Below are 20,091 nucleotides of genomic sequence, written 5' to 3' on the forward strand. Positions count from 1 at the left end.
CGAGCGCGCCAAAATCCTTCCGATTGAAAATGTGTTGGCGGTGCTTAAGGTGCGACTGTTTGCTATCCATAAATGATGATCAATTTTGTAGTTTTGGGGATGTGATATCGGTTCTACCGGACATAGATGAACTGAAAGTGTACACAGCAAAAAATAATGTAATTTCACTCGATGTAATAATGCTGACGTAATGAAAAATCTATGTAAACGCGAATTTTAGATGGATAATAACATCAACTTAGATGTGATATCACATCGCTCTAAAATTACACTGAAACGACATCATGATTTTGGAATACGTTGCACTCGTGTAATATTTACAGGTGAAACACACACAATATTACACATAAACAGCTGCAACCAATCCATTCCAACATGGCCTAGCGATATTACACAAAATCGATGCCATTTTACATTCAACCTCTTTGCAATAATAAGTCTCGCAACACTGTCCGCATGATGTTTGACGGAGTGAACGGAGTAGAGGGAGCCATTTTTGTTTTGTTGTGGAGCAGTCGATTCTTCAATTTTATGTTAAAAATTCGTGAAAAATCTTAAAGATGTCCCAACAAACAGTGCTTACATTGTTTATGAGTGAATTAACTGTGGTTTGTATCGGTAACGGCGCTAATATGGTAAATAAGTAGGTATAAAACAGCTTTTATTTTTCCTACTTTCAAAAGGTCCCGGAAGGAACAGTCCACCGGAATCCACCCGGTGTGAGGTTCGTACCCCGTAAAGTACACGGCGGACGGCAGGTTACCATCATGTGGCCAATAGAGTAAGAACACACCAGTGTGGCTCGAATGAATTCCAGAACGGACCTAGCTAGCGCCTACAGTGAAACGGGTATGTAGTTATATCAACCTTTCCGCAACTTTTACTTTTATTCTGGAATTACGTTCCGATGTACAGAGAGCCAGCTCTTTAGCTAGGTGTTCAATGAGCACTTCCACAGTTATTAACTGTGAGAGATCGCATACTCGCTATGTGCGGAGGGGAAACTTCCCCGGACATAATCCAGATAATGTGTGTGAATGCCGAATGATGCAGTAACTTCGGCTCACATACTACAAATGCATTGGTGCGCCCACCAAGAGTGGTCTGCAGAGGATTAACCTTACCGAGGCTTGTTCCTTGTAACTTTGTTTAAGTCGGCTAGGAGAAGCAGTTTGCCTAGGCTACTTCTGCTACATGTTTTAAGTGCTATATACTGGCCTTTCCCGAAGAAATACCGTATGGTGGTTCCGGGGATACAAGGGTAATGTCTGTGCTTCCAGAGCCAGGGCTTACACACTCTCTGAGATCTTCTCAGGGGTCTAGTTGTAGACTTCTCCCGTTTAAAATAAATGCTGAGGGTCGTAGGTTCGATTCCGGGTTTCGGAGTCATGATACTTCTTCTTCTTTCTGGCGTTACGTCCCAACTGGTACAAAGCCTGCTTCTCAGATTAGTTTTCTTATGAGCACTTCCACAGTTATTAACTGAGAGCTTTCTTTGCCGATTGACCATTTTTGCATGTGTATATCGTATGGCAGGTACGAAGATACTCTATGCCCTGGGAATCGAGAAAATTTCTCTTACGTATGTAATGTATAAAGCCAATGTTCAAATTAAAATAACAAGTATTTAAGTGAGAATCAAATACTATATTAAACTACAAAATTTCTTCTGGCAGTTCCTCTATATTTTGAATTACTATTGAAAAAACTGGGTGGGTTTCCTTTTCTGAGAGATTGCTCACCATCTCGGGATTATTGATGATTTATTTAGAGTAAGGTACCGCGGGGTAAGTGGGTAAATGGGGTAAGTGAAAACAATTGATATATTTTACTGAATATGTGAATTAACGTTTTAAACTCATGCGTAAACCTTTGAGGCCATTCAGAACATTACGATAGGTAAGAGATTTCTGAGATTTTTCAGCCATTTTTGCACAATAGAGCGAAAAATTGTTAACATGTCAACAGTTACTCCGTAACAAGTTGGCGGCGTACAATCTTATTTTAATATTTTCAGTGGAAAAAAGTTGCGGAAAATGATTTCCTGTACCACTTCTTAGTTGTCCTCTGTGACAGTTTCAAACTGCAATAAAAAAAACTTTAGAATTAATTCGACGTAGACCTAAAAATAACTAAATTTAAAAACCGTCAATTTTCTTATCAGGTGGGGCAAGTGAAAAGTTTATCATTAGAGATTGAATTGAATTTTTGTACTTAAGTAGCCATAAGTAAACATGCTTCGCAATTATCATAGAAAAACATAACGTGCTAATAATTCAAGAAACACTATACTCAAGCGTTAAAAGCTATTAGAAATCATGGAACTTCTCTAAAAGATGTTGCCAAACATTACAATATTAATATGTCTACTTCGGGCATCCAATTAAAAGGAAGACGTTGACTGAAAAGTTGCAATATTAGAGAACACATGGAAATCTCGTGGAATGTCTATGTAAGCTAGTTCAAAACATAAAAATGGGGTATAGGTCTATCCACATAAAAAAGATTCTAAATACGTTATTGAAGGATTCCGTTTGATTTCTCCCGAAGAGTTATCCGACGTCATATTCGACTTTTTCAAAAACAAATAACGTGCGGTGGAAATTCTACAGAGCAGAAATGCAAATTGCTGTCCTATAATGTAAGAACTAACATTGGAAATGTTGCAGTTATAATGTTGTCGAATCATTTCAACTAACATAACTGAACAGAAGAAAATTCAAGTGAAAAGAATAATATTTCCTTTGTTTACATGTTACTTATGTTATTGTTCATTCGGAAGCCTTAACAAATGTTAAAGCTAATAGAAATCGTGAATATAACTGTTTGTTTTTGAAATTATTGTTCAAAACGGTAAACTTTTCACTTGCCCCAAAAGTGGGGAGTCATTTTTCAAAAACTTTTTCTGTATTTTTTTCTTCAATTTTTCATAAAAATTAATTTCATCATGCTGCTTATATTTGGTGGGAGTTAAGCTAAAGAATATACACGACCTCATTTGTTTCAATTTAAAGTCTCTAGAATTTGAAGAATCTCAACTATGCGAATTCCATTACCCACTTGCCCCACGGTACCTTATTGACAATTTTTCTCAATATTTCATTTGGAACCTCCTACTAATAAATATTATGTTTTTTTCTGGTAATTACGTGGTAAATTGGTAAAGGGAAAGCTATTTGGGGTCATTCTGAAAGTAATTTTAAAAGTGTTTGAATTTTTAGTTTCTTTATTAGTAACATTATCATCCTAATTTGACTCAACTAAATTAAGCTATTATTACCATTTTGTTAACAACATATAACATTTAATCCGTCGTAGCATTTCAGAAAATGATATATAATATGTTGTTAACAAAATGTTGAAACAGCTTAATTTAGTTTTAGTAAATTAGAATAATCTTGGCATTACGTCCTCACTAGGACAGAGCCTGCTCCTCAGCTAAGTGTTGCCATTTTCGCATTCGTATATCGTTTGGCAAGTACGGTGATACTCTATGCCCTGGGAAGTCAATGAAATTTTCCATTATGAAAAGATCCTGGACCGACCGGGAATCGAACCCAGACACCTGCAGCATGGCTTTGCTTTGTAGCCGAGGACTCTAACCACTTGGCTAAGGAAGGCCCCAGGATGGATGCCTACAGACATCTGAAGATGATACTCAGTAATTCTTAGGAACAGTTTATTTAATAAATATATTGTCAGTGATTTTTCCTTCTTTGAATCATCGGCTATTCGTCCGGGACTTGAACACCTTGAACATGTTTGACGCCACGAGCCACTAAAATGTTAACTGAAATTGTACTTTCTTAGAAACATATGCCTTTTTCGCGTTATATTGCTGCTACGATAGTGGAACCAGGTCCATCACACTCGCGTTCAGATTGGGTACCACTTCTAGTACCGTTAAGTCACCAGTCACCGTGCGGCCTCCATTCAACTTTCTATAGTTTTCGTTGTAAAATAATATTTGAATACCCTTAAAAATGAGTGCGCACACTGCTAGCAACATATTTGCTCCACCAACAACGTTTCTTCAAGACACAAAATTAAATCATGACGAAAACTATACGCACGGTAAATGGTGCATCAGCGTGCACGGTGAATGGTGACATAGAACAGTACGAGGCGACCTTAACATGATATTTGTTTTATTTATTTCATGTCGTCAATCAGAAGTAGACCATTTTGTTACAATTTTACACTTAATATTATAAAGTTTGAAAACGTTATTTTCTTAATCTAGTTCGAATTTTGATATGACATAAATTTTTGTTTTAGTTCCGATTTCGTCATAGTAAAGTCAATGGTTTCGCAATGTTTATTGTAAACAGACATTATTTGATTTAATGGTGTGTAAACCAAAATTTTGAGTATTGTTTTGTTATGTATCACTGATTTTAGATTTTTCCCTGAATTATGGTATAATTGCACGCTTCGTAGTGGTATTCTAGTTCGCTTCTAATAATTTGGAAAAAATATATATTTTTTTGAAGTACAGATTTATTTTAATTGCACGGTGAATGGTAGCTTGACTGTACTACATTTGATCCCTTGGTACTGCAAAAGGTACCCAAGTTTGACAGATCGCAGTACACTTTTCATGGCATTCTAGATTTTGCTCTATTACCTTATGAGCCCTAAAATTGTGGGCAATTGCAAGGGATATGGAAGTCTTTATTTCGTCTTTGGTGGAACTCAAGATTTTGTGTCATTCGAGCTAATATCATAGAATCAAAAGAGAGGATGTTATAGATTGCGATTATTTGAGTGATATGACAAACAGTACCAAATTATTTCCTAGAAGCAATCAACAAAATCATATAAGGCTAATTTAAATAAGGCGGACTTTTTGAACCAGCAGTGCAAACGGCTGGTCGTTTGCTCAGCTGGTACAACAAGTCCGCCTAATTTAAATTAGCCTTATGTATATCCGCCACTCGTGGTTCTGCCTTTTGTAATTCCGCCTTTTGTGCGTAGTAGCCTTTGGAGTTTCAAACATATATGATTCAAGGAACTCCACTGAAACTTATTAAAAAAATTCGCTCAGTAATTTTAATAAGAATTCCTTATAGATTTTCTTTTTTTATTTTTTTTTTCTTTCTTTATTATTGAGACCTTCAGCTCTAGGCTGGTTCATCTAATTTTCTTTTTTAGTTTAAAGTTTCGTCCATTCCACTCAAAAGATCGGAAATGGATTTTCAAATTATCCTAGATATTCGCCAAAAAATCTTCAATAGTTTTTGTTGAAAGTTTACATTTTAACTCCTCCAGCATTAAATCCTGAAATATCAAAAGACATAACATATGAAACATATTGGAATCATTTTAATTCGTAACAAACACTTCAATTTCGGAGTTCGTCCGGATTATAACTTTTAAAACACATTTCAGATTACAATACAGAATATGATTATATGATTGCCCGTATAAAAAATACAATACAAAAACAATATACCGTATTGTGACAGTGCCATTCAAAACCTTGGAAATACAATACAGTATTTTGAAAAATAACAATACAATTACAGTACAATACATTGTTTTGAACAGTTTTCTGTATGGTGAGATTTTTCCAATATAATGTATGGGTTGTTAAGTATCGTAACGATACAAATATAGATATTTTTTCATACATACATTTTGAAAATACAATACGATACATTGTTCATGTATTATCTTCCATAGCAATTCATGTATTGTTGTACAATACAAAAACAATTCAACGAACTGCATTTCAATTGCAAAGAGATGGAAAGTATAGAATCTGTATTTTGTATGGATTCCCCAACTTACCGGATATTCGTGCCAACAGTACAAAAGAATATTAACTCTTATAGAAATAAAGATATTTATCATGGTTGCATTCGTCGTCATAGCTAATGTCAAGTGACTTTTACAAAACTACTTATTTTTACTTTTTGAATATTTTTCACCCAACATTTCTAGCTTTCTGAACTTGTTTTGTTTACTTCTTTCAGCCAAGCTACATAGAAAAAAGCAACAGTTGTTTTACGTGAAAATAGGAATTTAACCAAATTGTAAGGTATAAAAACAATAAAAAACAATATAGCGTTCTGTTACAATATATTATATTGTTTTTGTATTGTATATTAAAACAAGAATAATGTTGCTTCGACATTCAATTACAATACGCTGTATTGTATCCAATACATTATTATGGATCCGACAGAAATAAGGACAAACATTTTTTTACATATTTTTTTTTCTCAATCTCCAAGCGTCGCGACTAATATTTGAATAGTGCGCTGTGTTCATAAACATCGTAAGAATGCAGCGCCACACATGTCATTATGACAGTTATGTCGGGAACGAGTCACACGTCGCATGTCCCACACGCGCGTTCCGATTTGGTTGGTGTGCGACAATATATTGTACATTAATGGTTTATTCCAGTCACTGAATGGTACGTTTTTATTCGGGTGGTTCCTGTTCATGGCTTTGACGAACGTATATGCGTTTAAGGCATATTTTAATACTAATGTTTTCAGTTTCGAAGACACTTTTTAGTCACTAGATAGCCATTCCTATGGCTGCGGGAGTGCCGTTTGTGTTTTTTTCATTTAATTAGCCGCAGAACTGGCATTGTCTAACAATATATCTGCTTCTTATATCCTGAAAAAGTAGAAAATAACGTTGGAATTCCTTCTAAATTGACTAAATACTTCCTAAATTGCTTTAGGTTTTCTTTCTAGTACCCTTGGTACTAGAATAGTTGCGGTAAAATATTCATATAATGAAAGATCCCATAAGTAAACATCGATTACCGCAACTATTGAAACACGAATTAAAAAATTACCACAACTAAAGGAGCAGTGCACCAATAGATAGAGGTATAACTTCAATAAATCTCAGTTTTCTTAGAGGTTCCTACGATTTTTTTTTTCAGTTTTTTTTTTCAAAAGTTTCTGGAGAAGCCATTAGAGAACATAGTAAGCACAGAAGAAATTTCTAGAGGAATCCTTGAAAAAAAAGCTCATGGAAGAACCCCTGGAGGAATCCCTTGTGAAACTTCCAAAATTCTGAAAGAATTCATGGAGGAAACTGCAGGAACTTCTAAAGGAATCCTTTGAGCAAAATCCTGGCGTATTCCCTAAAGAAATTTATACAAATATACCGTGTAACCCCGCTAATTTGAACGGTGCCTCATGCAAACCATCAGGGTTCATTTTTAATTTAAACTTCTAGTTACCATATGAACAACAGAAAATCGTACACTCAGGCAAATGGACTATCGAAACAAAGACAAATTAAAGACCCCCATGTCCCTTGCAGTTGCTCAAAAATTTATGGCTTATGGGTAGTATCCACTTCGTAAGTACTGTGCAAAAGGATAGGACAAGTAATGGCCAAGAAATACTTCAGCTGTCCAAATTACTTGAGCTGTACCCAGTTGACAAGTATACTCTATAGAGCTGATTTCGTAACATTGGTAACGCCTGCCGTACAAATCAAATGGAGCTGTTACTATTCCGTACGGAAAAATGTGCCGCTCAATTATTCCGCAAGTAAAAGTGACACTTTGCTCATTCGGAATCAGCTGTCAAAATTACTTTGGTAATTAGCAACAAATTGTACTTGACCGCTCTACTTAGGATGTGGATACCAGGCTTTATAAGGTAATCTAGAATGCCGTTCAAAGTGGACTGCGATCTGTCAAACTTGGGTACCTTTTGCACTACCGGGGGACCAAATGCAGTACTAGAAGTGGTACCCAATCTGAGCCCGAGTGTGACGGACCTGATCGAAATACATAGGAACCACTTCGCCACAATAAATCGGGTTGAAGTTCATAGCTTTGCCTTATGTCAACCTGGAATCGAACCAAGGACCTTGCGATCGTTAGGACCGTGCGTAAACCACGCGCCTATCGACGCCTTGATGTGAGTTGATGCTAAAACGATACATACAGCGAATCCGACCCGTTAATTGGAATGACAGCTGGTGAAAATGCTCCAGACTTTTTGACATTCAAGTGCTTTTTAGTTGGATTTTTTTCCAACCAGCGAACATCCAACCATCAAGTCATTCCATGTAGCGGACCACCATCGAGCGAATCCTCACTGCAAAGCGTTCGTATTGCAATAACCGTTCCACCTTGCATGAGCCAAAATGTATGCATTTCAATAGTCTAGTTCACAGCGTGTACATCTGGTTACCTCTTTTGCTGTTTTGTTTTGATTCAGCGTTTTGTTCCACATCGTTCCATTTCACTTTAATTTAAATTAAGATTGAATGTGGTCAAACCAACGGGGGTATCCGGTATATGCAATTCTGTTAAATACCCTCTAAAAATTTTAAGAGGAACCCCTGAAGTAACTCTTGGATGCCTGAAGGAACTCCTAAAAATCCCGTGAGAAACTCTTGGTCCATAGATGAGATCTTGAAAAAACCCCGGAGAGAACTTCTGGTAGAATCCTCGGAGGAACCTTAGGAGGAATCACTGAAAAAACTCCTGGAGTCCTGGATGAATCCTTTCTGAGGGAATCCCTGGAGAAACTCATGGTTGAATCGTAGATGAAACTTCTAAAGGAATCTTTGGAAAAACTCCTTGAGTCCTGGAGGAGTCGCCGAAAATAACTCATAAAGAACTTCTGGATTAACTCCTGGAAGAATTCCTGAAAGAAATCATGGAGGAATCCATGTAGATACTTCTGGAGGAACTCCCCGTGTCCTGGAGAAATTTTCAAAGAAACTCCTGATGGAACCTCTAAAGGAACTCCTGAAGTGATTCCTGAATACTCGCTTGAATCCTTTGAAAAGCGCTTGGTGAAATCCCTAGAGGAACGCCAACAGAAATCTCAGGAAGAACACCAGGAGAAGTATCAGAAAAATACTCCTGAAGGAACTCCTAGAGATCTCGAGAAATCTCTGAAAAACGTTTGAATGAATACTTGGTAGAACTCTTAGCTAGAAATATCCCCCTAAGAATTCCTGCAGGATGTTTGAAGGAACTCTTGGAGGAATTTCTGAAGAATCCCTGAAGGATTCCCTGAAAAAAAAACTCCTGGAGGATCTCTATGATCTCTATGCAATCGCTGAAAAAAAAATCTTGAATCTGGAATCTCTGTTAAAGGCTGGTTTGCTACTGACAAGAAAAGAAATCGCCTATCTTGATGCGTGGAAAATTTCTTCCAAGAAATGGTCAAGAAAATCAATTTTTTCTGATCTCAGTACGCAGTTGAGAAGAAATGTCACTTCAAAAGGGGCTCTCTGTAGGAAATTTCTTGACCCATTCAGTCAAGAAATTTCTTTACTTTTCTTGAGCGTAACAGCATACTTTGCTTAACACTTTAAAAGCAATCCTCTTTTACGTATTGGAACCATCTAAGCAGAATCTTGGACATGGGTGCGAATACCTGACACTGAATAAGTCTACAAGTGGTAGTCGAAATACGTGTATCTGTCAAAATATAAGCAATTAGGAGCGAAATTGAAAGGTACAATACTCAAGTCTACTTTTTCGATTCTCTTTCTAAAAGGAACCCATGGAGGAATCTCTCAATAAACTTCTGTTGGATCCCCTCAACTAACTCCTTTTGGATCCCTTTTGAAGGAATTCGCTGAAGAACCTCTTGAGGAATCGCTGGAGGAGTCTCCGTAGAATCTCTTTAAGGAATCCCTGGAGAAATCTTTGAATGCACTCCTGCAGGATGAAGGATAAACTCCAAAAAGAATTGCTGGAAGATCTCCGGGAGGAAATTTTGGAGAAATTCCTGAAAAAAAAACTTCTGGATGAATCCTTAAATTAATCTCTACAGACACCTTTGAAAATCAGGAGGAAGACATTGAGGAGCTTCTGAAGGAATCCCTGGAAGAATTCGCGATAAAACACCTGGAGGAATCTTTCAAAGAATTCTTAAAGAACTCCTGAAGAAATCCCAGGATGAGCTTCTGTTAAAATCTCTGGATGAACTCCTGGAGGAACCCTTCGAGAAACTCATGGAGATCTGGAGTAATCCCTTGAAGAATCCTTGAATGAACTTCTAGAGAAATGAGCTTCTGGAGAAGTTCTTAGATGAATTCCTGGAACAATTAATGAATAAATTCCTGGTATAGAGATTCCTGTGAGGATTCCATCAGAATTTCCTCCAGATACTTTTTGAAAGATTACTCAAACATTTTTTCCAGGCATTGTCCTGATTTTCTGTCAGGGATTTTTCCAGAAATTCCGGGAAGCCTTCCGAAGAATTCCTCAAGGGCCTAAAGGAACTCTCCAGATATTCCTCTTTAGATTTAGATTAAGATCTAGTTATTTTTCAACAAACTGCTCTGCTGCCCATAATTGCGTGAGAATAACTTTTGATTTTTGGTCTATTTAGAGTTAAAACCGCTAAGCGTACATTCGACAGCCATAATCAAAATTACAATTTTGTTGTGGAAACTTCGTAAAAGAAATAAAGTCCTTTTACCACACTATGAATTGTAACAACATAACAGCCAAACTCAGAATGTGGACGGGTTTCGTTATGACTTTCTACAGAAGGTTTAACAGAAATTACTTTAGGATTTCCTTCAGAAATATTACAGACATTCCCGGAATAATTCCTTTATTAATTGTTAAAGGAAATGTTAAAGGAATATCTGGAGTAATATCTAATGATATTCTTAGAAATTCTGTAAAAAACACTAAATGTGCTTCTTCAGAAATCTTCGAAGTAATATCTGAGAGAATCTTAGGGCAATTATCTGAGTTAATTTCTATATTTTTTCTGAGACAATCATGCAAAAACGTATTGTAATACTTATTGTAATGTTAAGAGAAATTCATAAAAAGCTGTTGGAAATATCTTAAGATATTCTTAAGTTATTTCCATCAGTTTTTTATGAATTCCTCTTGGCATTACAATAAGTATTACGATATATTTTAGCGTGAGAAACGTCTGGTCAGATTAACTGAGAAATATTTATAAACACTTTCATATCTTTGTTTTTTTTTTTGGTTACTGCTTGTTTATTTGGTTCCTGTGTGATCTCGTTTTGGATGGATCATCTCTATTTCATTGTTTTTAAGACACTTAGTCACTTAGACACTAAAAATTTCTTTTCAGACTTTCGTCTATGAAGATCTCCTGAAATTCCAATTACAATTCTAGAATGCATTCTCGCAGTATTTATACAAGAGCTTCTTACGAATTTATAAAAAAAAGTAAGCAATTTTATAAGGTATTGGAAAATTAAAAGGAAATTCATAAGTAAGACCTTAAGAATTATTTAGAAAATTTTCGGACAAGACATGGACAAATTCTAGAAGTTGCTCCTGGAAGAAATTGGAAGAAAAACTAGAGTATTGTATGTAAAACCTATTCAAAGAATTTCACATTCCTTATGAAAAAAAAGTTATAACAAAAATTCAATGGTAATTCAAATGTAAATTTTAAACGGAAATTTTTGAATAAAATTTATTTTTTTTATGGTAATAGGACTCTTTAAAATCTATTTCTACGCAATTTCAAGGAACATCTGAAAGTATTTAAAAATTAAATCGTATGGACGTCTTGGAAGAACCTCAAATAAAACTTTCAGTTTTTGTAGTATCAAGCAAGCTTAGTTACTCAAGGAGAAATTAATATATGAGTGTTAGAAGGATTCGAGTAATAAATCCAGAAGCGATTTCCTAATAAGCACCAAAAATAGCATATGGAGCAATTTCATAAGCCACCTTCAGATGGAATTTACAATAAACCTTTGAACAAATTTATCAGAAAATCTAGTAGGAACTCCAGAAATAAAAAAAAGAATTTGATGAAGTACGTAAGAAATTTTACATCGAGCTCCAGAAAAAAATCTGAATGTAGCCTGTGGGCAAAAAATGATAGATTTAAAAAACTGTGAGAAGGTTAAAGATCCAGAATGTTCTTGTTAATTCCAAGAACAAATCTTAATGAAGCTTCTAGAATAATTTTAGAAAGCATTTCTCAAGAGCTCCAAGAAAAACCACATGCAGTAGTTTAATTTCAGAAAAAAAATCTTTCAAAAAAATTCGAAAACAAATTATTTGAAAAAAAAAAAATACAACAAAAACTTCGGGAATACTTTCATAAGATACTCCTCTGGGAAATTCACCAAGGTTCTCAAGTAATTACAGAAGCAATTGGAAGAGGAATGATCTATTTTTTTTTGTTCTATAGGGGTACCTAAATATTATATATATGGCCCAATATATACAGTAGTGTGGGACAAAATTTAGATTCTCGCTCTAGTTCACTTTTTGGATTGTATTTGGGTCCCATAACAACTGTGCAGGGGCCTTGCTTAGCAGAGTGGCTAAAGTCCGCGACTACAAAGCAAAGCCATGCAGAAGGTGTCTGGCTTCGATTACCGGTCGGTCCAGGAACTTTTCGTAATGGAAATTCCCTTGACTTCCCTGGGCATAAAGTATCGTATCATCGTACCTGCCACACGATTTACGAATGTAAAAATGGCAATTTTGGCAAAGAAAGCTCTTAGTTAATAACTGTCGAAGCAAAGACAAATTGAAGATCTCCATGTCCCTTGCATTTGCTTAAAATTTTATGGCTCATAAGGTAATCTAGAATGCCGTGAAAAGTGTATTGCGATCTGTCAAATTGGGTACCTTTTGCACTACCGAGGGACCAAATGCAGTAAGGGAAGGGGTGGTATAATGAACACCTTAAGGATATCATCTTGTTTCTGATAGAAAAACGAGGAATTCGTATAGTGCTATCGCACAACATAAAAAAATAGGGATGTTATCTACATCAGCGACACGAATGCAGACTAACATAGCTAAATTTTCACATATTTTTATCGCTTTCAAAAAACGATGCAAATGTTCATTTTACCTGCACTATGTGCACTGTTGGTGGTTAAATGAACATCATGCAAAAAACGAGAGCTAAACAAATATTTCTGGAAATTTCCATTGCATTACCGAATATATATCCGTTAAGGATTGTAATCCATACAAAAAGTAATCTAAAGGAATCAGATTTGACATCATATCATAACGATGTCCATCTCACTTGAACAACCTCAAGACCTCCGAGCTAAATGTTACGTCGGTTCTAATATTCAAACGTGGTTTTCTAAAACCTTAATTTTCGTTGATCTTTTCACTTCAATTGACCTTCGTATCATCCCAAACACTCTGATTTATGCTCTAAATCGTCCGTGCTTGAATTCATTGAAATTTGTTTTTACTCGGGAAGGGTGTTCATTTTACCACCACTTCCCCTACTAGAAGTGGTATACCCAATCTGAGCCCGAGTGGGACGGACTTGGTCGAAGTGCTCATAAGAACACTAAGTTGAGAAGCAGGCTCTGTCCCAGTGAGGACGTTAATGCCTAGAAGAAGAAGAAGAAGAACAACTATGAAAAATTTCAGATCGATCGATTTTAGCGCCTACCGTTCAAAGTTTGTATGGGATTTACTATGGGGAAACTTGCTTTTGCAAAGAAAAATCGCCAGAGGTCGCCCATTGACCTTTATACAAAATCTGAACATAGACCTCGATAGGTATTTTTACGATGAATCTTGATAGATATTTTTACGATGAAGAACATTGCCGGAGACCGCGGAACAACCCGATACTTGTGAAAAAAGTTATTCAATGAAAACCTATTGGCAAGGCGACGTTGATTAACACGTAAAGGAATAACAAATTAACAACAAAAATGACAAAAATAGACAACATTTCGAAATAGTCTATGCTCAATAACTTTTTTTACAAGCATCATATTGCTTTGCGGTCTTCGACAATGTTGTTCATCGTAAAAATACCTATCAAGATCTTTGTTCACAGGACAATGGGCGACCTCTGGCGACTTTTCTTTGCAAAAGTAAGTTTTCCCATAGTTAAGCCCATACAAACAGTTGTTATAGGACCCAAATGCAATCCAAAAAGTGGACTGGAGCGAGAATCTAAATTTTTATTTTACCGTGTCCCAGGCTAATATACAGATATCTGTATTTTGTAATATCCGCGGTAGATTAGAGGTTGTCCATAATTCACGCGATCATATTTTTTTCCTGATATTCGGACAACAAAACATCTTATGAGAGGAAATAGAGTTTGAAATTAGTTGTTCCCTGATTCGATGCTATCTGTTTCAGTTTCGTGACAAAAGTTTATCTCCCTAACTTGATATTTTCATGAAAAAATTCAAATCTCATCAAATCAGTCATAAATTCCATAAATTTAAAAATTGTGATTATGGTGAGGGAATTATTTTTTATTATCGGACAATTTGGGCCGGAGGTTCTCCGATTTGTATGAAATTTTCTCCAGAGGTAGAGCTCGTGGATATATGACAAAAAGTGAAATTCAAAAAAAATATAGTGGCCTATTTTCCCGGAAAACTCTAGATTAATTTTCACGATTTCCCTATATACATCAAACTTTAAAAATTCATATCTCCTGAACTATGCATCGTAGAACAAAAGTTTTTTAGTGAAATCGAAAGCAAATTTCCTCAGCAATCTAAATATATAAAAAGAAAAACATTTTCCGGAAATTTTTTCACTATGAAGGAAATTGTCGGAAAAAACTATCGTCTGTATCCTGAAAAATTTTCGAAAAAAATATTGTTTGTTTCATCAATCCATGCTCTAATTTTCGTCCATAGACGCCAAAGTGGTATCTTTTACCGTTTAGGCGACAGGACTGAAAAACCAATCACCAGCCGCACGCTTTCCATAGGAAAATGTGTTCTATTGTGGGCCTCATAACCGTGCGCTCACGACGGCAGTAATTTACACGCATTGTAAGTGTAACCATCCTTTCCTGTCCAGTCAGAAGAAGCTTTTCGTCAATCGGAGCACTCTCCATTGGTCTGTTGGGTGTTTTGTACGTCCTATGTTTTTTATCTCGTTGCCACCCCAATGGTCCCGTCAATACCTAGTTGGGAAAATTCAAAATGGCGTTTCTAAAAAAAAGTGCTTGAACAAAAGTTGTTCCAAATAAGCTATATTATTCAAAACCACAATAAAAAAAAGATTGTTTTTCAATAGTTAGTTGATTGTTTTTCAATAGTTTGATCCTTAGGTCACTTATTTCGATGTTTGATAAGACAAATGAGCGTATAAATTTATTTCAATTATTATTGAGCTACTCGTACCAATTCGGTTTAGCCCGCGTTCGTTGAACTTCGGTGGATCACCTGTGCTACCATGGGAAAGAGAGGGTTAACGATTTTTTAATCTAGAATTCTAAAATCTTAGATATGTACCTATATGATAATTCAATATTTTCTTTTATTTTAGATCGATACGAAACGAGTATGAACGAGCTTTGTGAATTATTCTACTGTTTGGTGAAGGAATCTAAACACATCCTCGAGTGCCTTCAGGAAGGGTCTACTGCGGTTCCTCGGATAATTGTTTAAAACATTAAAAAATGTACTACATGTTGTAATAAAAAAAAGTTGATGATTTAAATGAATCTGTTTTGTTTTTTTATTTGAAACATAATTTGTCTCTTCACCATCAAATTCTCTTCAATGGTTGATTAAATTGCTTTTATCGATTTATTGCTGTTTGCATTTGAGGTGCAAATCTCCACTAAATGTGCTTTAAATGCGGTAAGACAAAACAATCAAAGGACACCTAGCAACGATTACTCATATCAGCGCCAACCTAGCAAAGAAAATGTATCTTTGACATCGGGTTGCTTGTGGAAAATCTTACCGCATTTGGTGTTTCCGCATTTGATGTTTGCAGTTCAAACGCACACAGCAATATTAAATCAATCTACGCGGATTAAACTAGTTTTTTAATCATAAATATGATTAAAGAGATCAAAATGGATAAAAAAGCAATTTAATCACCCTTGAGCAGAATTTGTGATTGCTTTTTTCTCTTAAATCGCTTAGATTACATAGTACTTATATTACATCGCGTCGAGTACATCGTATTATGTACGTTGAAACTATTACATCGAAAAAAATTACATCGGTCGCATTTATTACACCAATAGGCCGCGAGTACGTCGGGCTGTGTAATATAACACGATCGAGGGAATGACTTGGTTGCAGCGGTTTCGATGTAATATTCAACAACTTTTTTTGCTGTGTATCAACATGCCTGTTGTTAGCAAGCATATGATCCGGATAGATCACCGAATGATCGATATGATAAATATGAAACAGACATATTTTCTTTTCAACGATAGTTTGAACATAAATTGTTCATGGATGCCACGATGAGTCTATCGTGTGTTACCTTAAGTTCGTTAATAAAGAAGAGGAAATTGAGTGAAGTTCTTTTTCTGAATTTTATCGGGATGCACAATATCAAGGATTCCTCCAAAAGTTCCTTTTCCCAAAGTTGTCTCTACGACAACCTAAGACTAAACAAATTGTGTTAAATATATTTTTTGTAATTTTAACTACTAATCAGCTAACATATTTTTTCTTTGTTCCCACTGTGCATCGCAACATTTTTTATTGTTTAAAAAAAATAATCTTAGCGTGTTCTCTGCACGACGAGCACACTTCAGAGACTCTACTGTAAAAAATGACATTTCCCACTCGATCTCGCACATGTTTGTTTTGATTTAGCACTCGTGCGCGAAACGGTCGTGTTTCGCATTTCGTCGTCACATTGCGAACGAAAGTTTATTCAAATCGAATCTAAAATGGAATCGGCGAGCAAAAAACCTAAAATATCCGACAAGGAACGATTGGAGCTGGCGGCAAAGCTCGATAAAGATTTAGACCAGTTTATCAATTCCCTGGAGAAACGCAGATACACGGAGGGATGGCCCGAGGATCGCTGGGAAGAGGTACGACACAGGATTCAATTTCGGAGCCTTATTTTTTAAATTGTGGTATGAATTTTATTGAAACAGGAAATGGCCAAGCATCCTTTCTTCATGCGCAAAGCTCCTGAGCCTGGAGAAGAACTAAGTCCGTTGATGGAGGGTTTGCAACAGCTCAAGTATGATCCTGAAGAGAACACAGCACAGGAATTGGCAGAGGCTTACAAAGACGATGGTAAATTCTACATGCAACACAAGAAATTCCGTTTGGCTGTGCTAAGTTATACGGAAGCATTGAGCTTCGGTGTCACCGATCCGGAATACCGGGCTGTCCTACACAACAACAGAAGTGCTGCAAATTTCTTTCTCAAAAACTACCGCTCTGCTATGCTGGACGCCCAAAAGGCACTGGAACTCAAACCGGACTACGATAAGGCGCGCTGGAGAGCTGCCCAAAGTGCTGGACTATTGGACAAATTCGATGTGTGTATCGAACATTGCGATGAAATACTCCGAAAGGATCCAACTAATGGCCAAGCCTTAGAGCTTCGAAAAAGCACACTGGCCAAAAAGACCGCAAAGGAAAGGGATGCCCGAAAAGCGGCCCTTCAAGAACGACGTAAGCAGGAAGAGTGGGAAAGGACAATTGAGGCTCTAAAAAAAAGCGAGGTGAAGTTTGAAGAGCCGGATGCGTTAACCAATGTCAAGCGGCTGAAGCCCAGGTTGGCTCCGCTGGAAGATTTCACGGTTAAGGCGGATGGCAATGGAGTGCTACATTGGCCTACGGTATTCTGCTATCCTCAGTTTTTGAGCACGGATTTTCAGCAACAGCTATCAGAAGAGTGCACGTAAGAAAGGGTCAATACATACAGAAGCATTTTAATAAACTATCGATTTCCATTTCAGAATGGAGGATGTTCTGATCAACATGTTCGAAGATCCGTTGGAATTGGATAAGGAAGGACAATACGTGCCACACAAATTGAATGTGTACTACGAAAACCGACTGGCTGGTCGGGTGCACAAAGTTGACGTCAAGAAAACTATTAAGGACATCATTCGTGAAAAAACGTAAGTAACTACCAGTAAAGTTTTAAACCAACATAATCTAAAAAATGTATATTTTAGGTTTTACGTCTACGATGGAACATTGGCTTTCTTCATTCTTCCAAAAGAATCAAAGCACGAGGTGGAATTTCTGAATCAAACTCGAGTGCCTTTACGTTTGAAGTAAGATAATGAGACAAGTCTTATAAAACTTAAAAACGGAAAAAGCAATGTTAATTATGTTATCACAGGCCTTTACGTGGATCGTGTCAAGCTCCGTGAATTTAACTCAAACGATAAGTTTTCACAGAAATCTGTCAGATCGTTTCGCGGAATTGTCGTAAGGTTCCTTGTTAATTGATTATTATGAAAAACCTAATCGAACGTAATCCTCAAACAAGATTCATGACACTGTTAAGTACTACCTACTCATAGAAACATTACTCTGGAGTTCTTCCGTTCAACTGACCATGAGGCAAGTTAATCCGTGATTTGAGATCGGCTCCGTTCGGATACCCGATTAATTTTTCAAATCGACGAAAGGGGCTGTCCATTAATTACGTTAAACCTTTTTGGCGGTTTTTCGACCCCCCCCCCCCTATCTCTAAGGTAAGTTTTTTTTGTATGAAAATTAAAAATAATCTGTCTGGCGCGTAAGAAATCTCGAACCCTCCGTCCCCCATAAACCCTAACGTAATTAATGGACCACCCTTACGTAACTTTCACACGCTTGGAGAAAATAATGAAGAAGAATGAAAACATTATTTCTTATTCTATTTTAGAAAATCTACATTTTAACATTTTTCTTCACGTGTATCCTCAAAACTTTACATGCAAACAACACGCGTCTAAAAATTCTGATTTTATATCATTTTCATTCAAAAACGTAATGACAAAATGATACATCGTTTTGTTCAATTACATACGACGTTTTTGTACCAGTGTAAGATTGACTCAAGGGATGGTACACAAATTATGTCACGCTAAATTTCAACTTTTTCGACCCCCCTCCCCCTCCTTTGTCACGTTTTTTGTATGAGTCCTTCAAAAATGTTGTAAGGCTTGTCACGCTTGGCTTAACCCCCTCCCCCCCCCTTTGGAGCGTTACGTAATTTGTGCATGACCCCTAAGTAGTATTTTGTTTTGATTCGTGGCTAAGTCACGAAGTAATAATCAAAATTGTACAGGGTACCGGTAAATGGCTGGGCATGTCGTACCATTGGTACCTCGCGTACCTGCAGGAATAAAATAGACCCATTTGTGTGGTTCTTAACCTCTTGCCCAGCAACTCTTATCCCTACCTCCTCGTGGTACTGGCTGGGGTACGAATAACCTTGGGAAAGATCGGGTAACCAACCCCCGGTGGGAACTTTGGTCGTATGCTGACAGGGAAGGGGGGGTTTGTTTTTACTTTTGCAAACCTGGAGCGTCTGTACTCCATGTTAGGAGCGGCTCACAACAGCGTCTGTTCCCCATGTCAGGGGCGGCTGATCGTCGTCCGAGTGCCAGAGAAGGACTCTAAGCTAAACTGCGCATTATGGCCCTCCGAACATTTAGGGGGAATGGTCCTCCGGAAATCTAGGGGGTTGGTGTCAGGCCCTGCAAGCCAACCTAAAAACACATCAGCGCAGGAACGTCAACGAGAGAATACGAACCGGAACAATTGGCAAAGACCACAGTGACGAAAATGGACTAGCGATTGGAAACTCGGTACACGACGTCAAGATCATCATAGGAGATTTGAACGCTCAGGTTTGCCAGGAGGAGGAGTTCAGACCGACGATTGGAAAGTTCAGCGCCCATCGGCTGACGAACGAGAACGGCCTACGACTGATAGATTTTGCCGCCTCCAAGAACATGGCCATTCGTAGCACCTATTTCCAGCACAGCCTCCCGTATCGGTATACCTGGAGATCACCTCAGCAGACAGAATCGCAAATCGACCACGTTTTGATCGATGGACGGCAATTCTCCGACATAACCGAAGTCAGGACCTATCGTGGCGCCAACATTGACTTCGACCACTACCTGGTGATGGTGAAACTGCGCCCAAAACTATCCGTCATCAATGATGCGGTATGGAGGAATAGCCTCGTGTAGTTTATTTTAACAGGTTATGGGCCCAGAAACGCCTGGAGGACGCTGAGGCAGCTTCAATGAGGGAACACGAGGAAGCACCTGGACGAGGAGACATGGCCTAATTGTAGATATCTTTACCCAGACATGAAATAAACGAGAGGGCCGAACTCATCAAGATGGGCCCGGACAGGTTGGCCGCTTGTCTGCATCGGCTGATAGTCAGAAT

At 37.3% G+C, this 20,091-nt stretch overlaps 1 protein-coding gene and 1 long non-coding RNA gene across 3 annotated transcripts; both read left to right on the forward strand.

The window, feature by feature from the left end:
• Nucleotides 1–311: 311 nt before the first annotated feature.
• LOC5571004 lies at nt 312–15,422 on the forward strand. 2 transcript variants are annotated; one of them, XR_002502084.1, is made up of 3 exons: nt 312–618; nt 684–849; nt 15,245–15,422. It is a non-coding gene; the product is annotated as an uncharacterized LOC5571004 (long non-coding RNA). The 2 variants fall into 2 exon arrangements; XR_002502083.1 differs by having other exon boundaries at nt 316–608.
• A 1,095-nt stretch (nt 15,423–16,517) lies between these two features.
• LOC5571005 (tetratricopeptide repeat protein 4) lies at nt 16,518–18,013 on the forward strand. Its single transcript, XM_001653384.2, has 4 exons — nt 16,518–16,763; nt 16,830–17,587; nt 17,646–17,810; nt 17,868–18,013. Exons 1-4 carry the CDS (start codon nt 16,617–16,619, stop codon nt 17,971–17,973), a joined length of 1,176 nt encoding a protein of 391 aa, XP_001653434.1. The 5' UTR covers nt 16,518–16,616; the 3' UTR covers nt 17,974–18,013.
• Nucleotides 18,014–20,091: the final 2,078 nt, after the last annotated feature.

Source organism: Aedes aegypti, chromosome 3, assembly GCF_002204515.2.
Source record: "Aedes aegypti strain LVP_AGWG chromosome 3, AaegL5.0 Primary Assembly, whole genome shotgun sequence".
In the NCBI taxonomy this organism is placed as follows: Eukaryota; Metazoa; Arthropoda; class Insecta; order Diptera; family Culicidae; genus Aedes; species Aedes aegypti.

What these genes read in the sequence shown, in the direction of transcription:
- LOC5571005 (XM_001653384.2), top strand. Translation starts at nt 16,617, where the DNA reads ATGGAATCGGCGAGCAAAAAACCTAAAATATCCGACAAGGAACGATTG. An exon ending in CCGAGGATCGCTGGGAAGAG is followed by an intron (nt 16,764 to 16,829) that starts GTACGACACAGG and finishes TTATTGAAACAG; the next exon opens with GAAATGGCCAAGCATCCTTT. An exon ending in CAGCTATCAGAAGAGTGCAC is followed by an intron (nt 17,588 to 17,645) that starts GTAAGAAAGGGT and finishes TTTCCATTTCAG; the next exon opens with AATGGAGGATGTTCTGATCA.